At 38.3% G+C, this 22,090-nt stretch overlaps 1 protein-coding gene across 2 annotated transcripts in view; it reads right to left on the reverse strand.

Moving 5' to 3' along the window:
- The window catches only part of rftn2 (raftlin family member 2), a 68,112-nt gene that overhangs the window by 3,748 nt on the left and 42,274 nt on the right, over positions 1-22,090 (reverse strand). For both annotated transcript variants that reach the window (XM_060828017.1, XM_060828018.1), the window contains exons 7-9: positions 12,097-12,218; positions 8,719-8,822; positions 5,942-6,026 (exon numbers count right to left, since the gene is read on the reverse strand). In XM_060828017.1, coding sequence (XP_060684000.1) covers positions 5,942-6,026; positions 8,719-8,822; positions 12,097-12,218 — 311 coding nt within the window. The remainder of the gene's footprint in view (positions 1-5,941; positions 6,027-8,718; positions 8,823-12,096; positions 12,219-22,090) is intronic.

The raw sequence follows: 22,090 nt of genomic DNA on the forward strand, positions 1-22,090 counted from the left end.
TTTTATAAACCTCTATAAAATGACCCCTCAGTCTCCGACGCTCCAGGGAAAACAGCCCCAGCCTATTCAGCCTCTCCCTATAGCTCAAACCCTCCAATCCTGGCAACATCCTTGTAAATCTTTTCTGAACCGTTTCAAGTTTCACAAAATCCTTCTGATAGGAGGGAGACGAAAATTGCACGCAATATTCCAAGAGTGGCCTAACCAATGTCTTGTACAGCTGCAGCATGACCTCCCAACTCCGATGCTTGATGCCCTGACCAATAAAGGAAAGCCTATCCAACACCTTCTTCACTATCCTATCTATCTGTGACTCTACTTTCAAGGAACAATGAACCAGCACTCAGATCTCTTTGTTCAGCAACACTGTGTTAAGTGTATTAGTCTTGCCCTGATTTGCCCTTCTAACATTCAGCACCTCACAATTATCTAAGTTAAACTCCATCTGCCACTCCATGGCCCATTGGCCCATTTGATCAAGATCAGGTCTCCCTTAAACAGTGATTCCAGTAAGGGGTATGCTGGAATTTTAAGCTATCTGGTTCAGACTGGTACATACCAGACATGAATGCTAATGATTACTTCTTTTAAAAATTTGTCTGTTGATCTCACATATTTCAGATATTTGGTAAGTACAAAAATCTAAAGGAGACCAGAGGTGGTATAAAGCTTAAGGAACTTGAGAAAAGATTCTTACTTTTCAGTAAATCAAATTAAAACACCTTCCATTATTAAAGGATGGTTAGAGCCAGAGGAAGAATTTTTTAAGGGGGAAAGGTACCTAGAGGATTTTCACATGATTATGACAGATTTAAATCAATATCCTGCTTTTTATAACTGAATAACTACAGTAGAATTAGTTAATGGGACAATATTAAAGGATGACTGAAAAAAGCGATTGGGCTGCCCTTTAAAATTAGAATTTTGTCCAGTGTATTCAGTGAGTACAGGCAAGATAGGGGTAAAGCAAATGTGTGTTTCAAATCCTTGATTTGGTACAGGGTTTTCAAAGGAGAAATGTTGAGAGATTATGACTAATTAGTGATTCTGTTTACTTTCAACTAATGGGATACTTGTGCATTGCTGAAGATTAATACTCCATAAACCAAGATGAATTATCCTCAGACTGATGGGTTGGTAAAGTGGTTCAATGAAACTTTGAAAAGTATTGTAAAGAAGGTAGAGAAAGAACTGGGATACTTTCGGATACTTTGCTGCCTGACTTAACTTTTGCAACTTTTCAGCACAAAACACCAATTTACTAATAACTTGCGGTAATTGTTACCATTTTAAAGAGTGATCAGACTTCCTTCTGGTACGATCAATGGCCAAAACACCCTTAGGTAATAGTGATCACAACATGATTGTATTTTACATCCAACTTGAAAGGGAGAATAACAGGTCTAAGACTTAGTATTTTGAACCTGAATTAGGGCAATGATGTGGGCAAGAAAGTTGAGATAGCTGAAGTGGGGCATACTTGGCTGGGGCATAGATGACTAGAGACACGGTGCCAGCTGGTTAAGGGGATATTTCAGAATACTCAGAATAGGTATATTCTTGCAATAAAGAAAATTCTAAAGAGAGGATCCACTATCCAAAGTACTAAAGAAGTTAGGGAAAGCATCAAATTTAAAGAAAAAGCATCTAACAGTGTTAAGGTAAGTGACAGGTCAGATGAGTATAAAGAACAGCAGAAAATGACTAAAAGGTTAATCAGGAGAAAGGGATTAGAGAATGAGATAAAGCTGGCCAGAAATATAAAAATAGATAACAAGAGTTTCTATGAGTGAAAAAAAAAGTCTTGGTCCTCTAATGACTGAGAATGGGGAATTAATAGTAGATAGCAAGAAAATAGTAAGATAATAAGATGAAATAAATAAATATTTTAACTTCTTTCTTCATTACAGAGAATACAAAATGCCTTTACTCACAGCTGTAAATCAGGTGGAAGGAAGAGAGGAGCTTAGTGAAATTACAATCATGAAGATAGCTCACTAAGATTAAATTATTCAGCAATTGATAGAGCTGTGGGTTGACAAGGTCTCAGGTCTGGATGGATTTCATTCCATTGTCTTAAAGGAGGTGGTTAATGAGGCAGTAGATGCATTCTAAATTTCTAAAAGTCCATAGATTCAGGGAAAGGGCCATTAGATTGGAAAGTAGCAAAATAACTTCTTTAATCAAGAAGGGCAGGAGGCAGAAAATAGAAACTATCAGTTAGCTTGACATTTGTTGTGGGGAAGGTGTTAGCATCGATGAATAAAGAGGTCATAGCTGACACCTAGAAAAACTCAAGTCACTTGGGACCAGTCAGCGTAGTGTTGTGGAAGGGAAATCATGTTCTTCTTTGAAAGAGTAATATGTACTGTGGGTAAAGGGGAGCCTGCAGACATATTGTACATGGATTTCCCAAAGGCCTTTGATATGGCGCCAATAAAATGTTGTTGCAGAAAATATAAGCTCATTGTTTAGGCCAAAAGTGGGGAAAATAGGCCCTTTCTAATTCACAGAATGTGATGAGTGGAGTCCTGCTGGCATTGGTATTGCAGCTCAAGTATTTTAGAATTTATAACTCTCAGATGAAGGCAGCAAAAACATGGTACCTAAATATGCAGATGACACAAACATAGGTAAGAGAGCACACTGTGAACATTTGCAAACAGATATGGATGGAGTATATGTACGGGTAAAAAAATAGGCAGGGTAAAAAATTGTGAAAATGTGAAATTGTTCACTTTGGCAGGAAGAATAAAAAAGTTAAGTATTGCTCAAAGAGAGAACAACTGGCAGAATCCTAAGATGCAGAGGTATCTAGCTGCTCCAGCGTTTATAACACAAAATATTAATATTCGTAAAGGAACTAATTGAGAAGGTTATTGGGATGGATATCCTATTACATAACAAATTGATATTTCAAGAGGAATTGATCATAAAAGTAAGGATATTAGCCTTCATTCATACACGGCTTTGGTGAGATCCCATCTTTAATACAGTGTGTAGTTTTGATTTCCTTATTTAAGGAGAGATGTAAATACATTGAAGGAGGTTTGGAGAAAGTTTACAAGATGTATATCGGAGAAAGTTTACAAGATGTATATCTGAAATGAGTGGGTTATCGAATAAGAATAGGTTGAACAGTCGAGGCTTCTTTCCACTGAAGTTTAGATGAGTGAAGGGTGATTTCATTGCAGCTTGTATCATCCAAAAATTCTTGACAAGGTAGATGTGGAAAGAATATTTCCTCTTGAGAGTCAGTCCACAGCTAGGGAACACTGTTTTAAAATTAGGTTGCCCTTTTAGGATCAAAATGAGAAGAATCTTTTTTCTAAGGATTGTAAGATTTTGGAACACTCTGCCTTTGAAGCCAGTGGAGACACTTTTACGCCACAGTTAGATAGATTCTTGTTACGCAGGGTTATCAAAGGTTATTGGGGGAAGTTGGGAATATGAAACTCAAAACACAATAAGATCAGCCTTGATCTCACTGAATTACAGAGCAGGTTTGAGGGGCCAAATGGCCTCTTTTTGCAACCATTTCATTTTGTTGTATGTAATGAAAGTTGGTGAAGTGCAGGATGCTGAATGATGGGTATTCGGAACAATAAAAGTAGTGGCATAAAAGTATGGTACAGCTGCTTAATAAGACAGGAGAACACTAGTGAATAACTGTAGTATGTGAAATGATAACCGTTATGGATGTAACAAACAACCAAGAGAGAAAGGATATAGAAAAAAGCAAAACTAACTAGAATTGAAGTAGCTTCCAAGATGGGCTGTGAATCCCATGATTCTTGCACAGGAATTCTGTAGTTCATGATTCTATGAGTTAGAGATGCAGTTATTGAACCGGAGGGTTTTCTTCACTCTTTATATCTGTCAAGTTCTGGAAATTTCACCATTGTTTCAGGGGTTCCAAACACTCCGAATGTAATTGCTACATACCGTATTGGTTTTCTTGCTATAATTATCTACCACAAAATGAGCAACAAAAACATTTTCAGTGGGGAAAGCACAATAGTTTTTCTATCTGCACTGTCTATATTTGATGATGGGCTTCTACTGACATCTGCTGTCCTGCCATTTTCTCTGCTTGTTTCAATGATTTACTGCTGGTCCCAGTTGAGTTAGTACTTTTCATGAAAACTGCTTTGTTCCCCAATTATCTCATACTGATTTTTGGTGGCACTATTTACAGGGTTGGAAGTTCAAACCCATCTGATATTCAATGCTCTATGTTATAGATGTCTGTTTTCAAAATAGTGTTTGGTATTAAATGGGAGATTTAATGGTTCCAAAAGATTATGGAGGCACATTTGAACAGGAAATTTGTCGCACCCTTTATAATTGTCTTCTTCAACTAATCAGAGCTAACAAGAAAATAAGCAAATCGGTAAAATGTTGAATATGGTCTCTAAGAGGTATAAATCTTTGTACTATTACAATGAGCACTGCATGTAGAATCATAGAAGATATTTTCCAACAATAAACTCCTTGATTCTTTTAGCAATTGAAAAGTTTAGAAGTGTTTTGTAATTTACCAAAAATAAACTTCCAATTTCTATTACTAGAATTGAAAAAAGGGAATAGACTATAATACTACATAATATAGTCTCACATCAAAACAAAATTCCTCATACTACTTAAAGAAAAAACCTTGAATTGATAGATATTTTTATCAACCTATTCTGATCTGTTACAACATACCTCTGCAGCAGATAGAACATAAACCCAAGCTTCTGGCCCAGAGGTGGGAACATTACCACTGCACCGCAGGAAGACTGAGTTAATAATAGCACAGTGCATGACCTCAGACTAAAAGCATTCACTGCCAATTAAATACCATTAAAGTGCAGTCACTGCTGTAACATAAAAAAATTGTGAATCTATGCACACCAAAATTCCACAAAAGAAATGACAAGAATAATCTGTTTTTGTGATATAAATTGAGTATTAATTAATATCACTCTAGTAAGTGGATAATCCTGAATTCAAGTGTAAGCCTGGATTGTAGCCTGAAACCAGAAAACAAGAAGATAGTAACAAGAGTAAGCCACTCAGGCTCTCTGGCATGATATATACCTCTACCACCTTTTGTGTGAAGAAATATAGTCTAACTTCTCTTTAATGGCCTGATTCTACTTTTAAGGTCTTAACTAAGGGTGGCACAGTGGCCAGCACAGCTGCCTCACAGTGCCAGGGACCCGGGTTCAATTCCACCCTCTGGTGACTGTCGGGAGTTTGCACATTCTCTCTATGTCTGTGTGGGTTTCCTCCTGCAGTCCAAAGGTGGATTAGCCATTCTAAATTGTTTGTAGTGTATAGAGACGTGTAGGTTAGGCGAATTAGCCACGGGAAATGCAGGGTTACAGGAATAGGGCAGTGAGGGTGGGTCTGCGTGTAATGCTGTTTGGAGGGGAGGTGTGGACTCAATAGTCAAATGGCCTGTCTTCCACAATGTAGGAATTCTGTAATTCTATCAGCTTTGTTAAGGCTCCCTGACCAGCAAAAAACAAGTATTTCTTATTGCCTTAATAATTCCTTTCAAGTTTAAAAATCTCAGTTAAATTGCATCTTCACTTTCTTTATTCTATGACAAAAGATCCTAGTTTCTGTAATTGCGTTTCATAACTTAGCACTTGGAGCCCTTGTGACGTGCTGGTGACAACATTACATAATACCACTCAACCTCTGCACCTCATCCCTAGTTCTTAGTATACTTCATTATTTAAATAGCACATACAAACCCAGATTGTTCACTTGAGATTGCAGCAGTGCAGAATGGACATGGAAATGTATTTGTGTTGTTGCCATGGACAAAGTACAGGATATGTGTGTCATGAACAAATATTTTTGAGTATTATGCAAATGATAATCACAAGAAAGTAACATCCTACATGTAAAACACTGCAATCCTGAAGGCAACATTAATTTAACCTACCTCTAATGTTTCTAGATGCAGATCATTGTAGGTTATGGCAGGTCTCTGCAAGAATATCACTTGTTTTGTTGCTAAATTCCCTTCACTGTAATACAGACATGAAATTGAATTAAGATCTGAATTATTGTAAACAATAGCAATTAATCTACCAATAGGCATACTGGACTAAAATATTTTCAAATAACCATTTTGTTGTTTTGAGTTAATGGATCAAAAATATAGCAGTTTGATTTTACCCCATCAGATCTAAAAGAAAGATCCTGTGATAGTTTACATTCAGTCCAACAGCTAATTTTCATTTTAGTTCACTAAAGATTTTCTGAACCAGTGCTTTAGCAGTTATCTGGGAACAGTTGTTGAAAAGAAAAATGATACACTATCTTATGATTTTGCAGAATTGCTGCTACCTCTGTCAGGAACATATCTCAGGCCTCTCTCAAGCTGATCGCTTGGTATCTCCTGCAAGATGATTCGTCCATTCAAAGTACATCCCAGAGTATGTACCCTCTCTAGTTGCACAGATTCAGCTAATCTGAGAGAATTGCTATTTTGAAATATTATTATTCAATATTAATTCAAATAATTAAGAAGACTGAAGTTAAAAAGGGTAAAATTACTCTGTCTTTTTGGAACAATGCAATAATAGTAAAGTTGGTATTCATACAGTTCTTGGGAGTAGTAAACCAGGCACATTTACATCAGCGGCACACAATCCTTAATCTTCCTTTTCAAGAAAACCATAGGCTCAATATTAACTGACCCAACAACAAAAACAGAAATTGCAGGAAAATCACAGGTGTGGCAACATCTTTGGAGAGAAGTCACAGTTAACATTTAGGCTCCAGTGACCCTTCTTCAGTTCTGTTTTTGTTTCTGGTTTCCAGCATCTGCAGATTTACCTTTTTTTATTAACTGCCCCACATCACATTGACAAGGCTTGTGAATCAAATCCTAAAGGAAGTGTAAGTGACTTTTCTTGACATGATGGACTGTAGGTTACAGCAACAGGTTTTCTGGTATATGAACTTCCCATCTAGGAGTGCAGGGAAACCTTTTAATTATATGTAAAAATGTTCTTTGATTGTATTTGGTAGCTCGATTTCAATTTAACATTTGTCAGCTAGATTTTCAAGTGCTCAGAAATATGGTAGTGAAATGGATGCGGGAATGGGTGGTTTCAGAACATAATAGCAGCCTTCTGACCTGTACGGCAATGGTTTGCACTATAGTGGTCAAGATGACCCACTCTGGCATGGCAGTCTCTGCCTCATTTACTGCAAAGAAAAACAGAAGGATAAAAAGATGTCTGTAAGTTTGTTTTTAATGGGTCCACTTCATGAACAGCTGAGCTTTCCTTCTCTGCTTGCTCCAACACTTTGAGCTGATGACCTCATTCTGTTAAGAGAGCCCCAGGATATGTCTGGGACAACAATGGTGCAAAATGTTCAGATTTGCCTGCTGCCTCGCATATGTTGTCCAGATCTCATCACTGTAAAGAACTACATTGACAGCACATGCGATACACTTGGTGTTCTCAATTAGGTTGCTGCTATTCCAATCCCTTACACAGCTTGGACAGAGCAGTTGAAGCTTTTTCAATGTGCTTGTAAGTTTCAGCATGAAAGAACAGATTTTTGGTATATTTGAAAGTGTATATTTGAAACTATCAACAACCTCCAGCATCACACTGTCAATGCTGATAGATATGGCAACATCCTGGATTATAAATTTTGTCTCTTTAATACTGACAGTCAAACAAATGGAAATCATCTGTCCATTAGCTGCTGAAGGTCTTCCTCAATATTCAAATACAATACAATACTATACAGCACAGGAACAGACCCTTCGGCCCACTAAGCCTATAATGCTTCCTTATCCTTATTTAGATTTGCTACTTATTGCTCATACACAGTTTCTATCCCTCTGTTCATCTCCCAATCATATCTCCATCAAGTTATGCTTTAAACATTGTTAACGTGCCTACTTTCACCACCTCCACTGGCACTGTGTTCCAGACACCTACTAGCCTCTGTGTGAAAAACTTTCCTTGAACTTCTCCCTTAAACTTGCCCCCTCTTCACCTTGGACCTATGTTCTCTTGTAGTTGAACTATCCACTCTGGTAAAAAGCCTGACTATTCATCCTATCTATGCCTCTCATGGTGTATCATTAGCATACAGCAACTCTCTTATCTGGCACACCTTATCTTGGGTCACAGGTAAAGCCTTGTCCTGCTCCTTTTTTAAAAATATTTTGCTTAGACCTGCTTTCCATCAGTTCTGGTATGTAAGTAGACCCATCTGTAGATGGCCAGAATGCATATGACAGGAGCAGAATATATATCGAAAAATGTCATTGCCAGAATGCAACCTTGTTTGACTCCAGATTTGAAGACATTCAAAGATTTCACTCTCTTTGATAATAATGCACGTGACAGGATAAGGCCCTACTCACTTCAAAACTACTGAATAAGTTCCGAAGTTACTGATAAAAGCAAAAGCCGCAATTAATGGTGGATGAGGCATGTGGTGAATGTGAACGCTCTGACAATGTACTCCCACTGAACTATTGATCACTTGAACCCCTGCAGTCCCTGAAAAGAAAACCTGAAAGTAAATGTATCCTGTAATTCTTTTTGCCACAGCACAGACTTCCAAGATCCACGTCTGGTGGCAATTTCTGGAAATGGAATCCATGCTGAATGATGTGCATGGAACTTCCTAGTATCTGCGTGGTCACATAGCTTAGAGGGCACATTGCTCATCAATCCATATTACCTGTCATGGCGAATAATAGGTGTGGCTAGCACGCAAGTAACCAGCCACCCAAACTCTGCCAGTGTATGCAGCAAAGGACCATAGTCTGTCTTTACTTCATAACCCTGTAGAAACAATAAATCAAAGTAATTCAAAGAAAAGCTGAAATCATGTAGAATCTTAAAGCACAGACAAAGTAGCCAAGGGCCCATCAAACCTATGCTAATTCTTTAAGTCCAATTTCCCTGCTCCGTCCACATTGTAAAGTTATCTTTTCAAATGATATAGCTTCTGTTTGCTTCTGAAAATTAATATTGAATCTCCTCCCATCTTCCTTTAAGGCAGTAAAGGAATATGGTAACTTGCTGCATTGTTGAAATAAAAATCTTCCGATCTCCTTCCTGGTTGGTTTTGCTAATTATCTTAAAATCTGTCCTCTGATTACTGACTTTTCTGAATTTACACATACCCATTAATGTGCATCCATAAGTGGCTATCCCAGTTGTTCCATTTCATGAAAAGACTAACTAACATCCCTCTTCCAAATCTGTTGTTCTCATGTAGGTCAAAATTTGCTAAATAATGACTATGAGAAATATAAAATCTAGTTTATCTGTTACAACATAAGTGCATCATTTCAATTCAATCATTTGCAATGGAGCTCACCAAGTCCCAACTCTAACCACCGTCCAGTTAAAGCATGCTCTTCAGATGTGTCGCCATGTCTCTAGTTCAATCCTCAACACGCAAGCTGAATAACACATTCTCTTAAATGATCATGTCATAGAGTCATTTATGGCACACGAGTGGGCCATCTGGCTCACTGGGTCTATGCTAGCTCACTATGGAGTAATTCAGTCAGTCTCATTCCTTTGCTATATTCTCTGAATCTTTCCTGTTCATTTTTTTCAAATGCCCATACACCTTCCTTTTGAAATTATTCATTTTGAAACCACCCTCGAGGTTCCAGGTCATTGCCACTCCGTAAAAGTCTTCTTCCTCCTCTCACCCACAACCTTAAATCTGTTTCCTCTCATCCTTCAACCATTGGTCCGATGTTGCTAATTAAACATGCCATATGTTTATGTACCTCTGTCATATCTCCCTCCAGTCTCCTCTGCTCCAAAAGGAACAACACCAGCGCTCTCAACCTAACTTTGTAGCTAAAACCTCCAATCATTCTGGTAAACCTCCTCTGCACCCTGTCAAGGCCCTCAATATTTTAAGATCAGGATCTTGTCTCTTCTCAATCTTTTCTCCAATGAAAGCTGTTCTGTGAATATTATCACAAAACACTAATTGTCATGATTATTCTCTTGCTGCTCTTTACACTTTAACTGAGGTACTTAAGTTTAAGATAGGGAATTCAACCTTGCCCGATCAATATGTATATAAATTTAGTGATTGATTACAACTTACACAGTCTAAGTTACCTTTCAGTAAATGGTTGTCAGATGCAGTGCAACAATCACACAAGTTAAAATTCACTTGCTGTAGGTGGGTACTTAGTTTTAATTAATGACAGATATTGTAGACACTATGAGTAGGCCAATGCGTGAAAACTGGTTGTAGGTCACAGAAATGTGCAGATCTGCTGCTTGGAGGCAAAATGACTGGCCATGCCCAATTATGTAGTGTTCAGTCAAAGAGCTACTCAAGAGTTTTGGGGTACAGCCAATTGCATGGTAGGTGCTGATACCTCACAGGATTGAAGGTCCAGACAAAATTCAAATGGCATCAAGAAAGGCTTTCATTAACTGCAAACAAGTAGCATCCATCTTGTTGTCAATCCTGAATCCTCCTTTTGTGAGCTGCTGCCTTCTTTTCCTCCACTTAACTGTCTCCTCCCATCCCAGGGCCTGTGCTACACCTTTCCCACCTATTGATCCTGATAACTGCTCTCACTTCAAGACAAACAAATAAATAGTCACTTCACAGTTCAGATAGGCCTTCGATCAGGTTCTCCTCCAGTTTGCTTAGGAGCTCTGTACTTTGCATCAGCCACACCATGGTTTCTACCCACCCCACTGTAGGCAATTCCATCTTTTATCTGTTCTCCCTTCCCTGTTATTGCAACTATGACCCTGGAATTGGAAAACATCATCATGTACCCTCCCTCAGTCACTTTTGACTTTACCTTTATCATTCTTGACCCTCACTCTTCTAGGTGACCCTTGAGCCACCCACCATCACCATTGCTCAATTGCTCTGGAACTGGCCCTGATTTATTTTTGATCTACCAAGCATCATAATCAAACCACCATTCACCAACGTTGACATGGCCTCAACTCTCTCACCTCCTAGGAATTCAAGGTTGACCTAAACCCTATAAACCTTTGAATTCCCCACACTAAGGCTGACTTCTTATCTGAATATAGTGACCTTCGTTGCAGCTTCCATCCCTGTCCTTTTCAAGCCGTTGTAGAACGGCCATTATCAACTCTCTTTTTCTTGGTTAGCCACAGTCCGATCTCCCTGCATAGCCACCATTGTCTCCCCTTCATAGGTTATGCCCCATCTTCCTTCACAACCACCATACTATCCCAATACCTTAATGTCTTCTTTCCACAGTCCAATAAAGCTCCCTATAGAAGATAAGTAGTTCCTACTCAGTCCAAATCTACAAGAAAAACTATATAGTCTGTCACACACCAGCTTTAACTAATCATAAATCTCAGGCATGTTTCTTTGTTCTTTGAAGAGTTAATTGCAAAATTAAACTACTACTTAATCAGGTGAAATAGCATTCAAATGGTTAGGCATGATAAGCAAAGTAAAGCATTACAAATAGGTTCCCACTACATGTTGTTAGGAATCTTAAGCTTGGCCATCTTAATTCATTACTTCAACATACTTATGGAAGCCTACATTTTGCTTCCCACACAATTATTTGGCAAATGGGTAAGAACAGAACTCATAATCACGTACATTAGGTAACAGATAATTTTGAATTTATAAAGAATAACATTGATTAGATTAGATTCCCTACAGTGTGGAAACAGGCCCTTCAGCCCAACAAGTCCACACCGACCCTCCGAAGAGTAAGCCATCCAGAGCCATTTCCCTCTGACTAATGCACCTAACACTGTGGGCAATTTAGCATGGCTAATTCACCTGTCCTGCACATCTTTGGACTGTGGAAGGAAACCACAGCACCCAGAGGAAACCCACATAGACACGGGGAGAACATGCAAACTCCACACAGACAGTTGCCCAAGGCTGGAATTAAACCTGGGACCCTGGTGCTGTGAGGCAGCAGTGCTAACCAGTGAGCCACCGGGCTGTTACCAAATGAGATACACTTCCAAAGGAATCACTAAATATAACTTTCTGCATCCTAAATACCTTGAAAAATATTTTGAAATGTTAAATTCTGAACAGAATAGGAGATCACCTTACCTCAATGACAGTCCATTGTTCAACAACAATTGCATCATTTGGTATCTTGCTTGACTCAAAAGACCCCAAATGATGTTCTTCATAAATAAACATTCCATCCACAGACTTAGACAAATAGTCTCCTAGAATTGAAAATTAATGTATAAGCAGGATAAGAAGCATTGGAGACAGTGCAGAAAGGAGTTGCTAGGATGATTCCAGAGCTGAGATGATATTCCAACCAGGAAAGGTTAACAAAAAAGTTAAAGATAGCGTAAAACTTAAAGAAACAGCATAATGTTGGGCAAAGTTTAGAGCAGGGCAGAAGGGTGGATAGAGTATGAAAAATAGTGAAGAGTCACAGAATTGTTATAGTACAGAAGGCCATTTATGCCTGTGTCAGTTCTTTTACTCTTGCTCCTCTCCTGCCTTTTTCCTACACTTCTACACACTATTACTATCCATAAAACTACCCAATGCCTTTTTGAATGCCTCAGTACGTTTCCAGGTACTGCATTCCATACCTTAATTGAATTGAAGGATGATTAATTCCCTGAACCAGATGAGTTTCATCCCAGGAAAGCAGGTGACCTGAGAGGCAGTGGATGCATTGGTGATTATCTTTCGAATTTCAATGGATTCAGAGAAGTAGTAACTTTAACCCCATTATTTAAGAAAGGAGGAAATGGGGAAAAGGAAGAATGGAGAATTGTATTATTTCCAAACTTGGTGGCAACACCAAATTGGATGGGAACATCTGTTATGAGGAAGATGCAATGTGTCTTTAAGAGTTCTTGGACAAAGTAAGTAAATGGGCTAGAAAGTGGCAGATGCCCTATAATGTGAATAAGTTTGAAATTATTCACTTTGGTGGGAATAAAAAAAAGGCACAATACTTCTTTACTGATGTAAGGGTGTGTCCTTGTTTACAAGTCATTAAAGGTTAGCTCTCAGGTGCAGCAAGCAATCAGGACAGCAAATGGTGCATAAACACTGAGATCAAGAGGATGTTTTTCACTCAGAGGTGATGAATTTTTGGAATTTTCTACCCTAGTGAGCTGTGGAATCTCAATCACTAAGCATGCTTAATATAAAATTAGATTGCTGAAGACTATTGACATCGATGGATATGGATGAAGTACAGCAATGTAGAATTGAAGTAATAATCAGTCATAATTGAAATGAACGGTGGAGAAGGCTCAATGGTCTAATCCTGTTCCTAGGTAGATCCACCTTAAGAATATTCAAAGACTCCAATTCTCTAACGTTTTGAGAAAGTTCCAAAAACTCATGACTTTGAAAAATACTTGCCTCATCTTGATCTTTAATGGTTTCTTTATTTTTAAGTAATGATCCCCCAGTTCTAGATTCTTTCAGGAGGAAAATCTTGAATATATCCACCCCTTCAAACCTCTCGAGATCTAGTGTTTCCACCGTCACCTCTTATGCTTTGAAACTTCAATATATAGCAATACAGCCTGCTCAAGCTTTCCTCATGAATAACCCAACAATTCTGGATTTCGTCGAGCAAACCTTCTTTGAATTGCTTCTATTGCCTTTATAGCTTTCCTTGAAAAAAAACGACCAATTCAGTTCACTGTATTCCAGAATAAATCTCACCACTACCAGATACAACTAACACATAATCACTCTACTTTTGTATTCAAGTCACCTTAAATAGTAAACAATAACATTCTATTAGATTTCCTGGTTACTTTGTGATGTGCAAATAAATATTTTGAAATTCATGCCCCAGGATATCCAGATTTTCTTGCATCTCAGGTAGAAGCATACTATCTAAATAGTGAGAACATTTTTCTTATTTTTCCTGCCATATGGACAGTTCCATGTGTTCCGACACTATAATCAATTCGCCAGATCTTTACCCATTCATTTAACCTATCTACATACCATTGTAGCCTCCTTAAGCCATCGCCACAATTTTCCTGCATGTGTGGTCAGCAGACTGAAGAACCATACCTTCAATTCCTTCATCTATGTAGTTTACAACCTATAACTGTAGAAAGTAAATGCCCCAGTACAAACTCTTTTGGCACATCACTCAAAACATTTTATCAAACAGAAAATGATCCGTTTGCTTCTATTTGTTATCTCCTGTCATCTAGCTAATCATCTATGTATATTAATGTTACCCCTAAATCATGACCTGTTATTTTCCACAATAATGTTTCATATGGCACCGCATCAAATGTCTGTGGAAATCTTAGCACATCCACCTGTTCATGAAGATAAAATAAATTGGTCAAACAAAAGACAGATTGACTTTGTCTGATTACCCCGAATTTTTGTAACTGCCCCTTAGTAACATCTTAAATAATAACTTTAAACATCTTCCCTACGATAGACATTAAGCTAACTGGTTTGTGGTTTCCAGTTTTCTGTCTTCCTCCCTTTTTGAACAAAGAAGTTACATTTGCTATTTTCTAATCTAGTGGTACCATCCCCAAATTTAGAGAATTTTGGGGCACTAAAAATAAAGCCTCAAAAGAAGTGACTACTGAAATAGTTAAGAACCTAGGATGAAATCCATCAGGACCAGGGACTTATTAACCTGCAGCTCCATCAACTTATTCAATGTAACTTCCCTAATGTTTGCAACTTCCTCCCTCGTTTTTATTTAAACCTATACCTGAGACATGATTTGTATCTTCTGGAGAAGACTGATGTAAAGTGTTAGTTTAATTCATCTGCCATTTTCTTATTTTCCATTGTTAATTCCCCAGACACATTCCCTTGGACTATTTGACAATAGGTTAACTATTTTCTTTAAAAAGATCTATAGAAACTATTTTTATATTTATAGCTAACTTTCTCTCATACTCAAATGTTTTTGCTCTTAATTAATCTTTCAGTCACTCTTTGCTGTTCTCTACATTTAGTCCACTCTTCAGACCTGTCACCCACCTTAGCTTTTCTTTTATGTTATTTTTAACTTCTTAACAGCTATGGTGGGTCCTCCAATTGAAACTTGTTTTCCTGGTTGGAATGTATCTACTCTGTATACTTGGAATATCCCCATAAATCTCCATAACTGCTTCTCAATTGATGTATTCCTTAACCTAATTTGCCTATTTGCTTTAGGTAGCTTTGCTTTCATGTCCTCATAACTGATTTGATATAATAGCAGAATACTCATTTTGGACCACTCTCCCTCTGAAGATCTAGACCCCTCCAAAGAGGCCTCTTGGTTCAAGATCGGTCAAAAGAATCACGAGGAGTACGATCTGTTTAAAGCAAGGTTACCAGTTTAATAAATTAAGGCAGTCTGGCGCAGATTTGACCAGCAACACAGAAGTTAAAGTTTCTGTGTTCCGTGGTGAAGTTGTGCAATTACATTAGAAAATTACACATTATTTATATGTTGTTTAAGATATAGTACAGCCTTAATTACACGAAAAGACCAATCACATATAATAAGGTGACATGATTTACAGCAGGGTAATCCAATAATATTCCCCAGGAAAGGGTTCTTAATTTACATAGAGCACCATCCCATGCAAGCAGTTCAAGGTTAGTTTGAATACCAAATCACTGTCTTATGATTCATATTATGAAAAATCCATTGTTCTCTCTTATCTCTAAATACAACCAAATTAGCAAAGCATCAGTTCAAGTTCACAGAGTCAAATCATTACTTGCAGCCATTTTATTGTGTTATTTTAAATTGAAAAGCCATTTTGTGGTTAATAAAAATCTACAGAGACTTGTTGCTTCTGACAACAGCCTAAATTCAAATTTTAGATTCTCACCTCAAATGGAATGCAAAATTTAACCATATTTCGATTACCACTACCTTCACTATCTACTACTACTAACCACTTTCACTATTTAATCATTAATTAATCCTACATAGTTGCACAATACCACATCTGGTGTGACTTGATCTCTGGTAAATTTCAGAATATCCTGTTTTAAGAAACTATCTTGAAAATATTCTACTAACTTCTCATTGAGACTTATCTTTGTCCATCTGATTGTTCTCGTCCATATACAAATTAAAATCCCCTATGATTATTATTGTACCTTCTTGACAAGTTCCTATTATTTCTTCCTGCCAATATCATGTAGCACTATTCCCACAGTAACTTCTTGCCCTCATCATTTCTCATCTCTCCTTAAACAAATTGTATACCCTGGTTTCTAAAATTTAGGTCAGCTTTGTCAGTGCAATATACACCATTAATTAAAAGAGATACTCCTCCTCCTTTTCCTAGTTTCTTGTCTTTTTCAAAAGGTACAGGAGTTTTAATACTTAGCTCCCTACCCATGTCATCCTACAGAAATGGTTCAGATTTTAGTGTTTTTGTTCAGCTTTGATTCAAGAGCAATGAGTATTCAGATAGAGTCATTGGTTTATTTCTTGTGTTATTTTTGTAAAGTGTAGTCTTATCTGCTGTCTATGTTTAGATATGTGGTCTCTATTCCTCCCTGCATTGTCTGTTAATCATTTAGAATAGAATAATAATTTATTTTCGCTTGTATTTTTGCAAAACATAGTTGCCATATATTTCATTGACATCTTTTTCTTGTCGTGTCTTTGCTCTTTAATTTCCACACCATTTTATATCCATACCATTCTAAATCTGAACCTTACCCTATTCTGTTTCATACTTCCTCTGCTCTACTTCTCTAATTATATGGCTTATGAGAACACCAATCCCCACGTGGTTCAGGTATGCACTGTGCCTATGGTACAGATCCTACTTTCTCCGGAATAGATACCAGTATCCCATGAACCAGATCCCACTTATCCACATTAATATTTGAACCTTGGATTCCATAACACAATCAGAGTCAATGTGGTGCTGTGAAAGGGAAATCATGTTTGATAACTTTTTTAGAATTGTTTGAGGGTATAATAAGCAGTCATAAAGAGGAACCTGTAGATATAGTGCATTCAGATTTCCAGGAAACATTTGATAAGTTGTCACATAAAAAGGTTATTGCACAAGATAGCAGCTCATGGTATTGTGAGTAGTCTCTTAACATGGACTGAGGGATTGGTTGACAGTCAAGATTGATGAAAACAATAAATACTGTGATCTCCAGAATTTGTTGTTTTCAGTACAGGTTCCAGCTTTGATAGTAATTTGCTCCTACATTGTATTAAGATTAATGAGTCTTTTTCAGGTTGGAAAGACCTTAGTGCCACAAAGATCAATCTAACCACCTCAATTATTTACAATCTACTTTAATAACTTGGAGTGGAAGGGACAGTAATTTGTTCACCTACAAAAATTGGTAGAGCACATGTTGTGATGATGGCAGAGGACTCTGCAAGGCGATATAAACAGATTGCATGAGTGGGCAAAAATGTGGCATATGGAGTTTAATGTAGGAAAGTGAGAGATCAAGCACTTTGGTAGGATGAATGAAAAAGGCAGACCATTATTTAAATAAAGACTCAAAAAAGTGCAGTGTTCAAGAACCTGGGTGTTCTTGAGCATGAAACATAAAAAAGTTACCATGAAGGTGCAGCAAGTAAGAAGGCAAATGGAATTTTAGTTTTTATGACTTGGGAGATGGAATTCAAAAACAGGAAAGTTTTGTTGCAATTGTACAGGGTGGTGATGAGAACTGTGCAAAAGAGCATCTTTTTCCTCTCCTCCCTAATGTTCCTACTCACCTCACTGAGAGTGCCCTGTTAAAAGCTACACATGTTACTGTCACTGAGATCTCACTAAAGTGAACCTAGTTGAAGAAAAAAAAGCAGTTTCAGCTTGGCTAACTGGCTACCTGCATATTTACTGTCCAATTAAGGACAGTGGATAGATATTCTGTGGAAGCAGGACCAATCAAAATATCTCAAAAGATCTGCAACTGTTGACAGCTGGAACTCCAATGGGGGAAGTGGGTGTTACTGAGTGGGTTAAAGAACTGTGAATGAGCTTCAAATTGGAGAAAATGTGTATGAAATCACAAAACTAAAAATGAGACCCAAAGCTAGTAGGACTATTAAAATCAAAAGGAAACCTCCTAAATATTGATGTTGTCTTGAGGTGTGACTTTTCATCCCTTTCATATGGGCAAGGAACCTGAGGCTCCAATGGCCCCTTTGGTCTTTGTCTGAAAACCAAGTTCTATACTCAGCCAGTGTCCTCCATTGTGCTGGGATGATCCTGTGGGAGTCCCCCACCACTCCCTCCATTTGGCATTTAATTGGAGTGTCTGGCTACTCATGCTGCTGTACTGGCCAAAACTCTTCTTTTGACTGCACAATCTGAAACTTTTGGTGGCCTCTAGTGATCCCTTTAAAAAATCTGGAAAAAGCAGTTAGAACTTACATAACATTTGGTTAATCAAGTTTCATCCAGTTTCCAAGATAGAGAGTAAAACAGGAATTAGCCCCTGGATTTGCAAATATGGAAAAAGCCCAAAACTGAATTCAGTCAGGCAATATGCATATCTGCCTTAACTAATTCTTAAGTGTCTAAACACAAGATAGCCCTAGGGGATAATGTGGTTTATATTTGGAGTGAATTTCTAATTGCTTATCCAAAGTTCAACTTCTAATTAAAATGAACAGGCTACAAGTTCCTGTTTGCAGCAGTCCAAATTATTGAGTTAAGATGTTAAATCTTCCTTGTGGCTTTACTTCAAAGTTCTAAAATATTTGACTCAAATACTGGCCATCGAGCAAACTGATACTTTGTTAAATCATTTTCTGGTGAGGATATTTGTTAATAATAGATTTTAAAATAGCTTTACATCCACTGGGAAAACACACCATTAGGCAAAATGTAATAATTATAGAAGAAAAGAACTTTGCTTTGCTGCAGTATTATGCCAGTTGATTCTCAGATTGGCAATTAAAATCATTTATCGAAAGAACTATATTGCCGGAAACTAAGTGTTGTGCCTAATCCTCAGCTACAAAATTAGCAAAAGCAAACCAATTAAAGACTGAGGTAGTCTGTCCACTCATTGCTTCTCATCCAGTTGACCAATTTTATTTAAATATGCAAATTTGGGCCAAATTTCTGTTGTAGGATTCCACTAGAAAGTAAACATGCAACAAATTGGCCTTGGACCAATCGTGGCTCTTTAGCATGCCCTAACTCCATGGAGATGATTACCATTTATTTATCAAACATCCTCTACCTCCAAGGGGAGCAGGAGTACTTCTCTGATACAAGTTATGATTGTGTTCCTGTCCCATGATTTGAATCATCTTTCTTGGGATTGAATCGTTGTTTGAGGGTCAAACACTTGACATTAACGTTGTCTAATCAATCAATATGTCCAGGGGCAGTAACATACAAAATAATGCAGAGGACCCATTTCCTTTAACAGTTGGACCTCTGGTTCAGGCGCACACTGATCACATGGCCCCTAATCTGGACCAATAAACAAAGACAAACTAATTTAATGGTCTTGGAGAGTAGATAATTGAATCATGCCATTGCCATTTGATTCATATCTAAAAATGGAAATCATCATTAGATTATAACAGCCATAGTTCTGAAGCTAAAGTAGTTTAACTTAAGCATTTCTGAATTACTCATGAAAGGCAATTGTAATCTTGCATTATCTGCCATATGATGAGAAAAATGAGAATGATTGAATACTGTCATAGAGTCATAGAGATGTACAGCACGGAAACAGACCCTTCAGTCCGTCCTGTCCATACCGACCAGATATCCCAACCCAATCTAGTCACTCCTGCCAGCACTTGGCCCATATCTTTCCAAACTCTTCCTATTCATCTACCCATCCAAATGCCTTTTAAATGTTGCAATTGTACTAGCATCCACCATTTCCTCTGGCAGCTCATTCCATACACATACCACCCTCTGCGTGAAAAAGTTGCCCATTAGGTCTCTCTTATATCTTTCCTCTCTCACCCTAAACCTATGTCCTCTAGTTCTGGACTCCCCCACCCCAGGGAAAATACTTTGTCTATTTATCCTATACATGCCTCTTATAAGTTTGTAAGCCTCTATAAGGTCACCCATCAGCTTCCGACACTCCAGGGAAAACAGTCCCAGCCTGTTCAGCCTCCCCCCATAGCTCAAATCCTCCAACCCTGGCAACATCCTTGTAAATCTTTTCTGAACACTTTCAAGTTTCACAATATCTTTCCAATAGGAAGGAGACCAGAATTACACGCAATATTCCAACAGTAGTCTAACCAATATCCTGTACAGCCACAACATGATGTCCCAACTCCACTGGTCACAGGCCTCCAGTCAGAAAAACAACCCTCCACCCTCTGTCTTCTACCTTTGAGCCAGTTCTATATCCAAATGGCGAGTTCTCCCTGTATTCTGTGAGATCTAACCTTGCTAACCAGTTTTCCATGGGAACCTTATCAAACACCTTACTGAAGTCCATATAGATCACATCTACAACTCTGCCCTCATCAATCCTCTTTGTTACTTCTTCAAAAAGCTCAATCAAGTTTGTGAGACATGGTTTCCCACACACAAAGCCATGTTGACAATCCCTAATCAGTCCTTGTTTTTCCAAATACATGTACATCCTGTCCCTCAGGATTCCCTCCAACAATGTGTCACCACTGACGTCAGGCTCACTGGTCTATAGTTCCCTGGCTTGTCCTTACACCTTTCTTGAACAGTGGCACTGCATTAGCCAACCTCCAGTCTTTTGGCACCTCATCTGTGATTATCGATGGTATAAATGTCTCAGCAAGAGGCCCAGCAATCACTTTCCTAGCTTCCCACAGAGTTCTAGGGTACATCTGATCAGGTCCTGGGGATTTATCTACCTTTGTGTTTCAAGACGTCCAGTACTTCCTCCTCTGTAATATGGACATTTTTCAAGATGTCACCATCCATTTCCCTTCATTCTATATCTTCATTGTCCTTTTCCACAGTAAATACTGATGCAAAATACTCGTTTAGTATCTCCCCCATTTTCTGCGGCTCCACACAAAAGCTGCTGTGCTGATCTTTGAGGGGCCCTATTCTTTCCCTACTTATCCTTTTGCTCTTAATGTATTTGTAAAAACCGTCCGGATTCTCTTTAATTCTATTTGCCAAAGCTACCTCATGTCCCCTTTTTGCTCTCCTGATTTCCCTCTTAAGCATACTCTTACTGCCTTTATACCCTTCTAAGGATTCACCTGATCTATCCTGTCTATACCTGACATATGCTTCCTTCTTTTTCTTAATCAAACACTCAATTTCTTTAGTCATCCAGCATTCTCTATGCCCACCAGCCTTTCCTTTCACCCTAACAGGAATATACTTTCTCTGGATTCTAGTTATCTCATTTTTGAAGGCTTCCCATTTTCCAGCTGTCCCTTTATCTGCGAACATCTGTTCCCAATCAGCTTTTGAAAATTCTTGCCTAATACCTTCAAAATTGGCCTTTCTCCAGTTTAGAACTTTTAGATGTGGTCTATCCTTTTCCATCACTATTTTAAATCTAATAGAACTATGGTCGCTGGTCCCCATTGACACCTCAGTCACCTGCCCTGCCTTATTCCCCAAGAGTAGTCAAGTTTTGCACCTTCTCTAGTAGGTACATCCACATACTGAATCGAAAATTTTCTTGTACACACTTAAGACCATAAGACATAGAAGTGGAAGTAAGGCCATTCGGCCCATCGAGTCCATTCCACCTTTCAATCACGTCTGATGGGCATTTCAACTCCACTTACCCGCATTCTCCCCGTAGCCCTTAATTCCTTGTGACACCAAGAATTTATCAATCTCTGCCTTGAAGACATTTAGTGTCCCGGCCTCCACTGCACTCTGCGGCAATGAATTCCACAGGCCTACCACTCTCTGGCTGAAGAAATGTCTCCGCATTTCTGTTCTGAATTTACCCCCTCTAATTCTAAGACTGTGCCCATGGGTCCTAGTCTCCTCGCCTAACGGAAACAATTTCCTAGCGTCCACCCGTTCCAAGCCATGTATTATCTTGTAAGTTTCTATTAGATCTCCCCTTAATTTTCGAAACTCCAATGAATACAATCACAGGATCCTCAGCCGCTCCTCGTATGTTAGACCTACCATTCCAGGGATCA

This window comes from Hemiscyllium ocellatum, chromosome 7 (genome assembly GCF_020745735.1).
Source record: "Hemiscyllium ocellatum isolate sHemOce1 chromosome 7, sHemOce1.pat.X.cur, whole genome shotgun sequence".
NCBI classification, from domain to species: Eukaryota; Metazoa; Chordata; class Chondrichthyes; order Orectolobiformes; family Hemiscylliidae; genus Hemiscyllium; species Hemiscyllium ocellatum.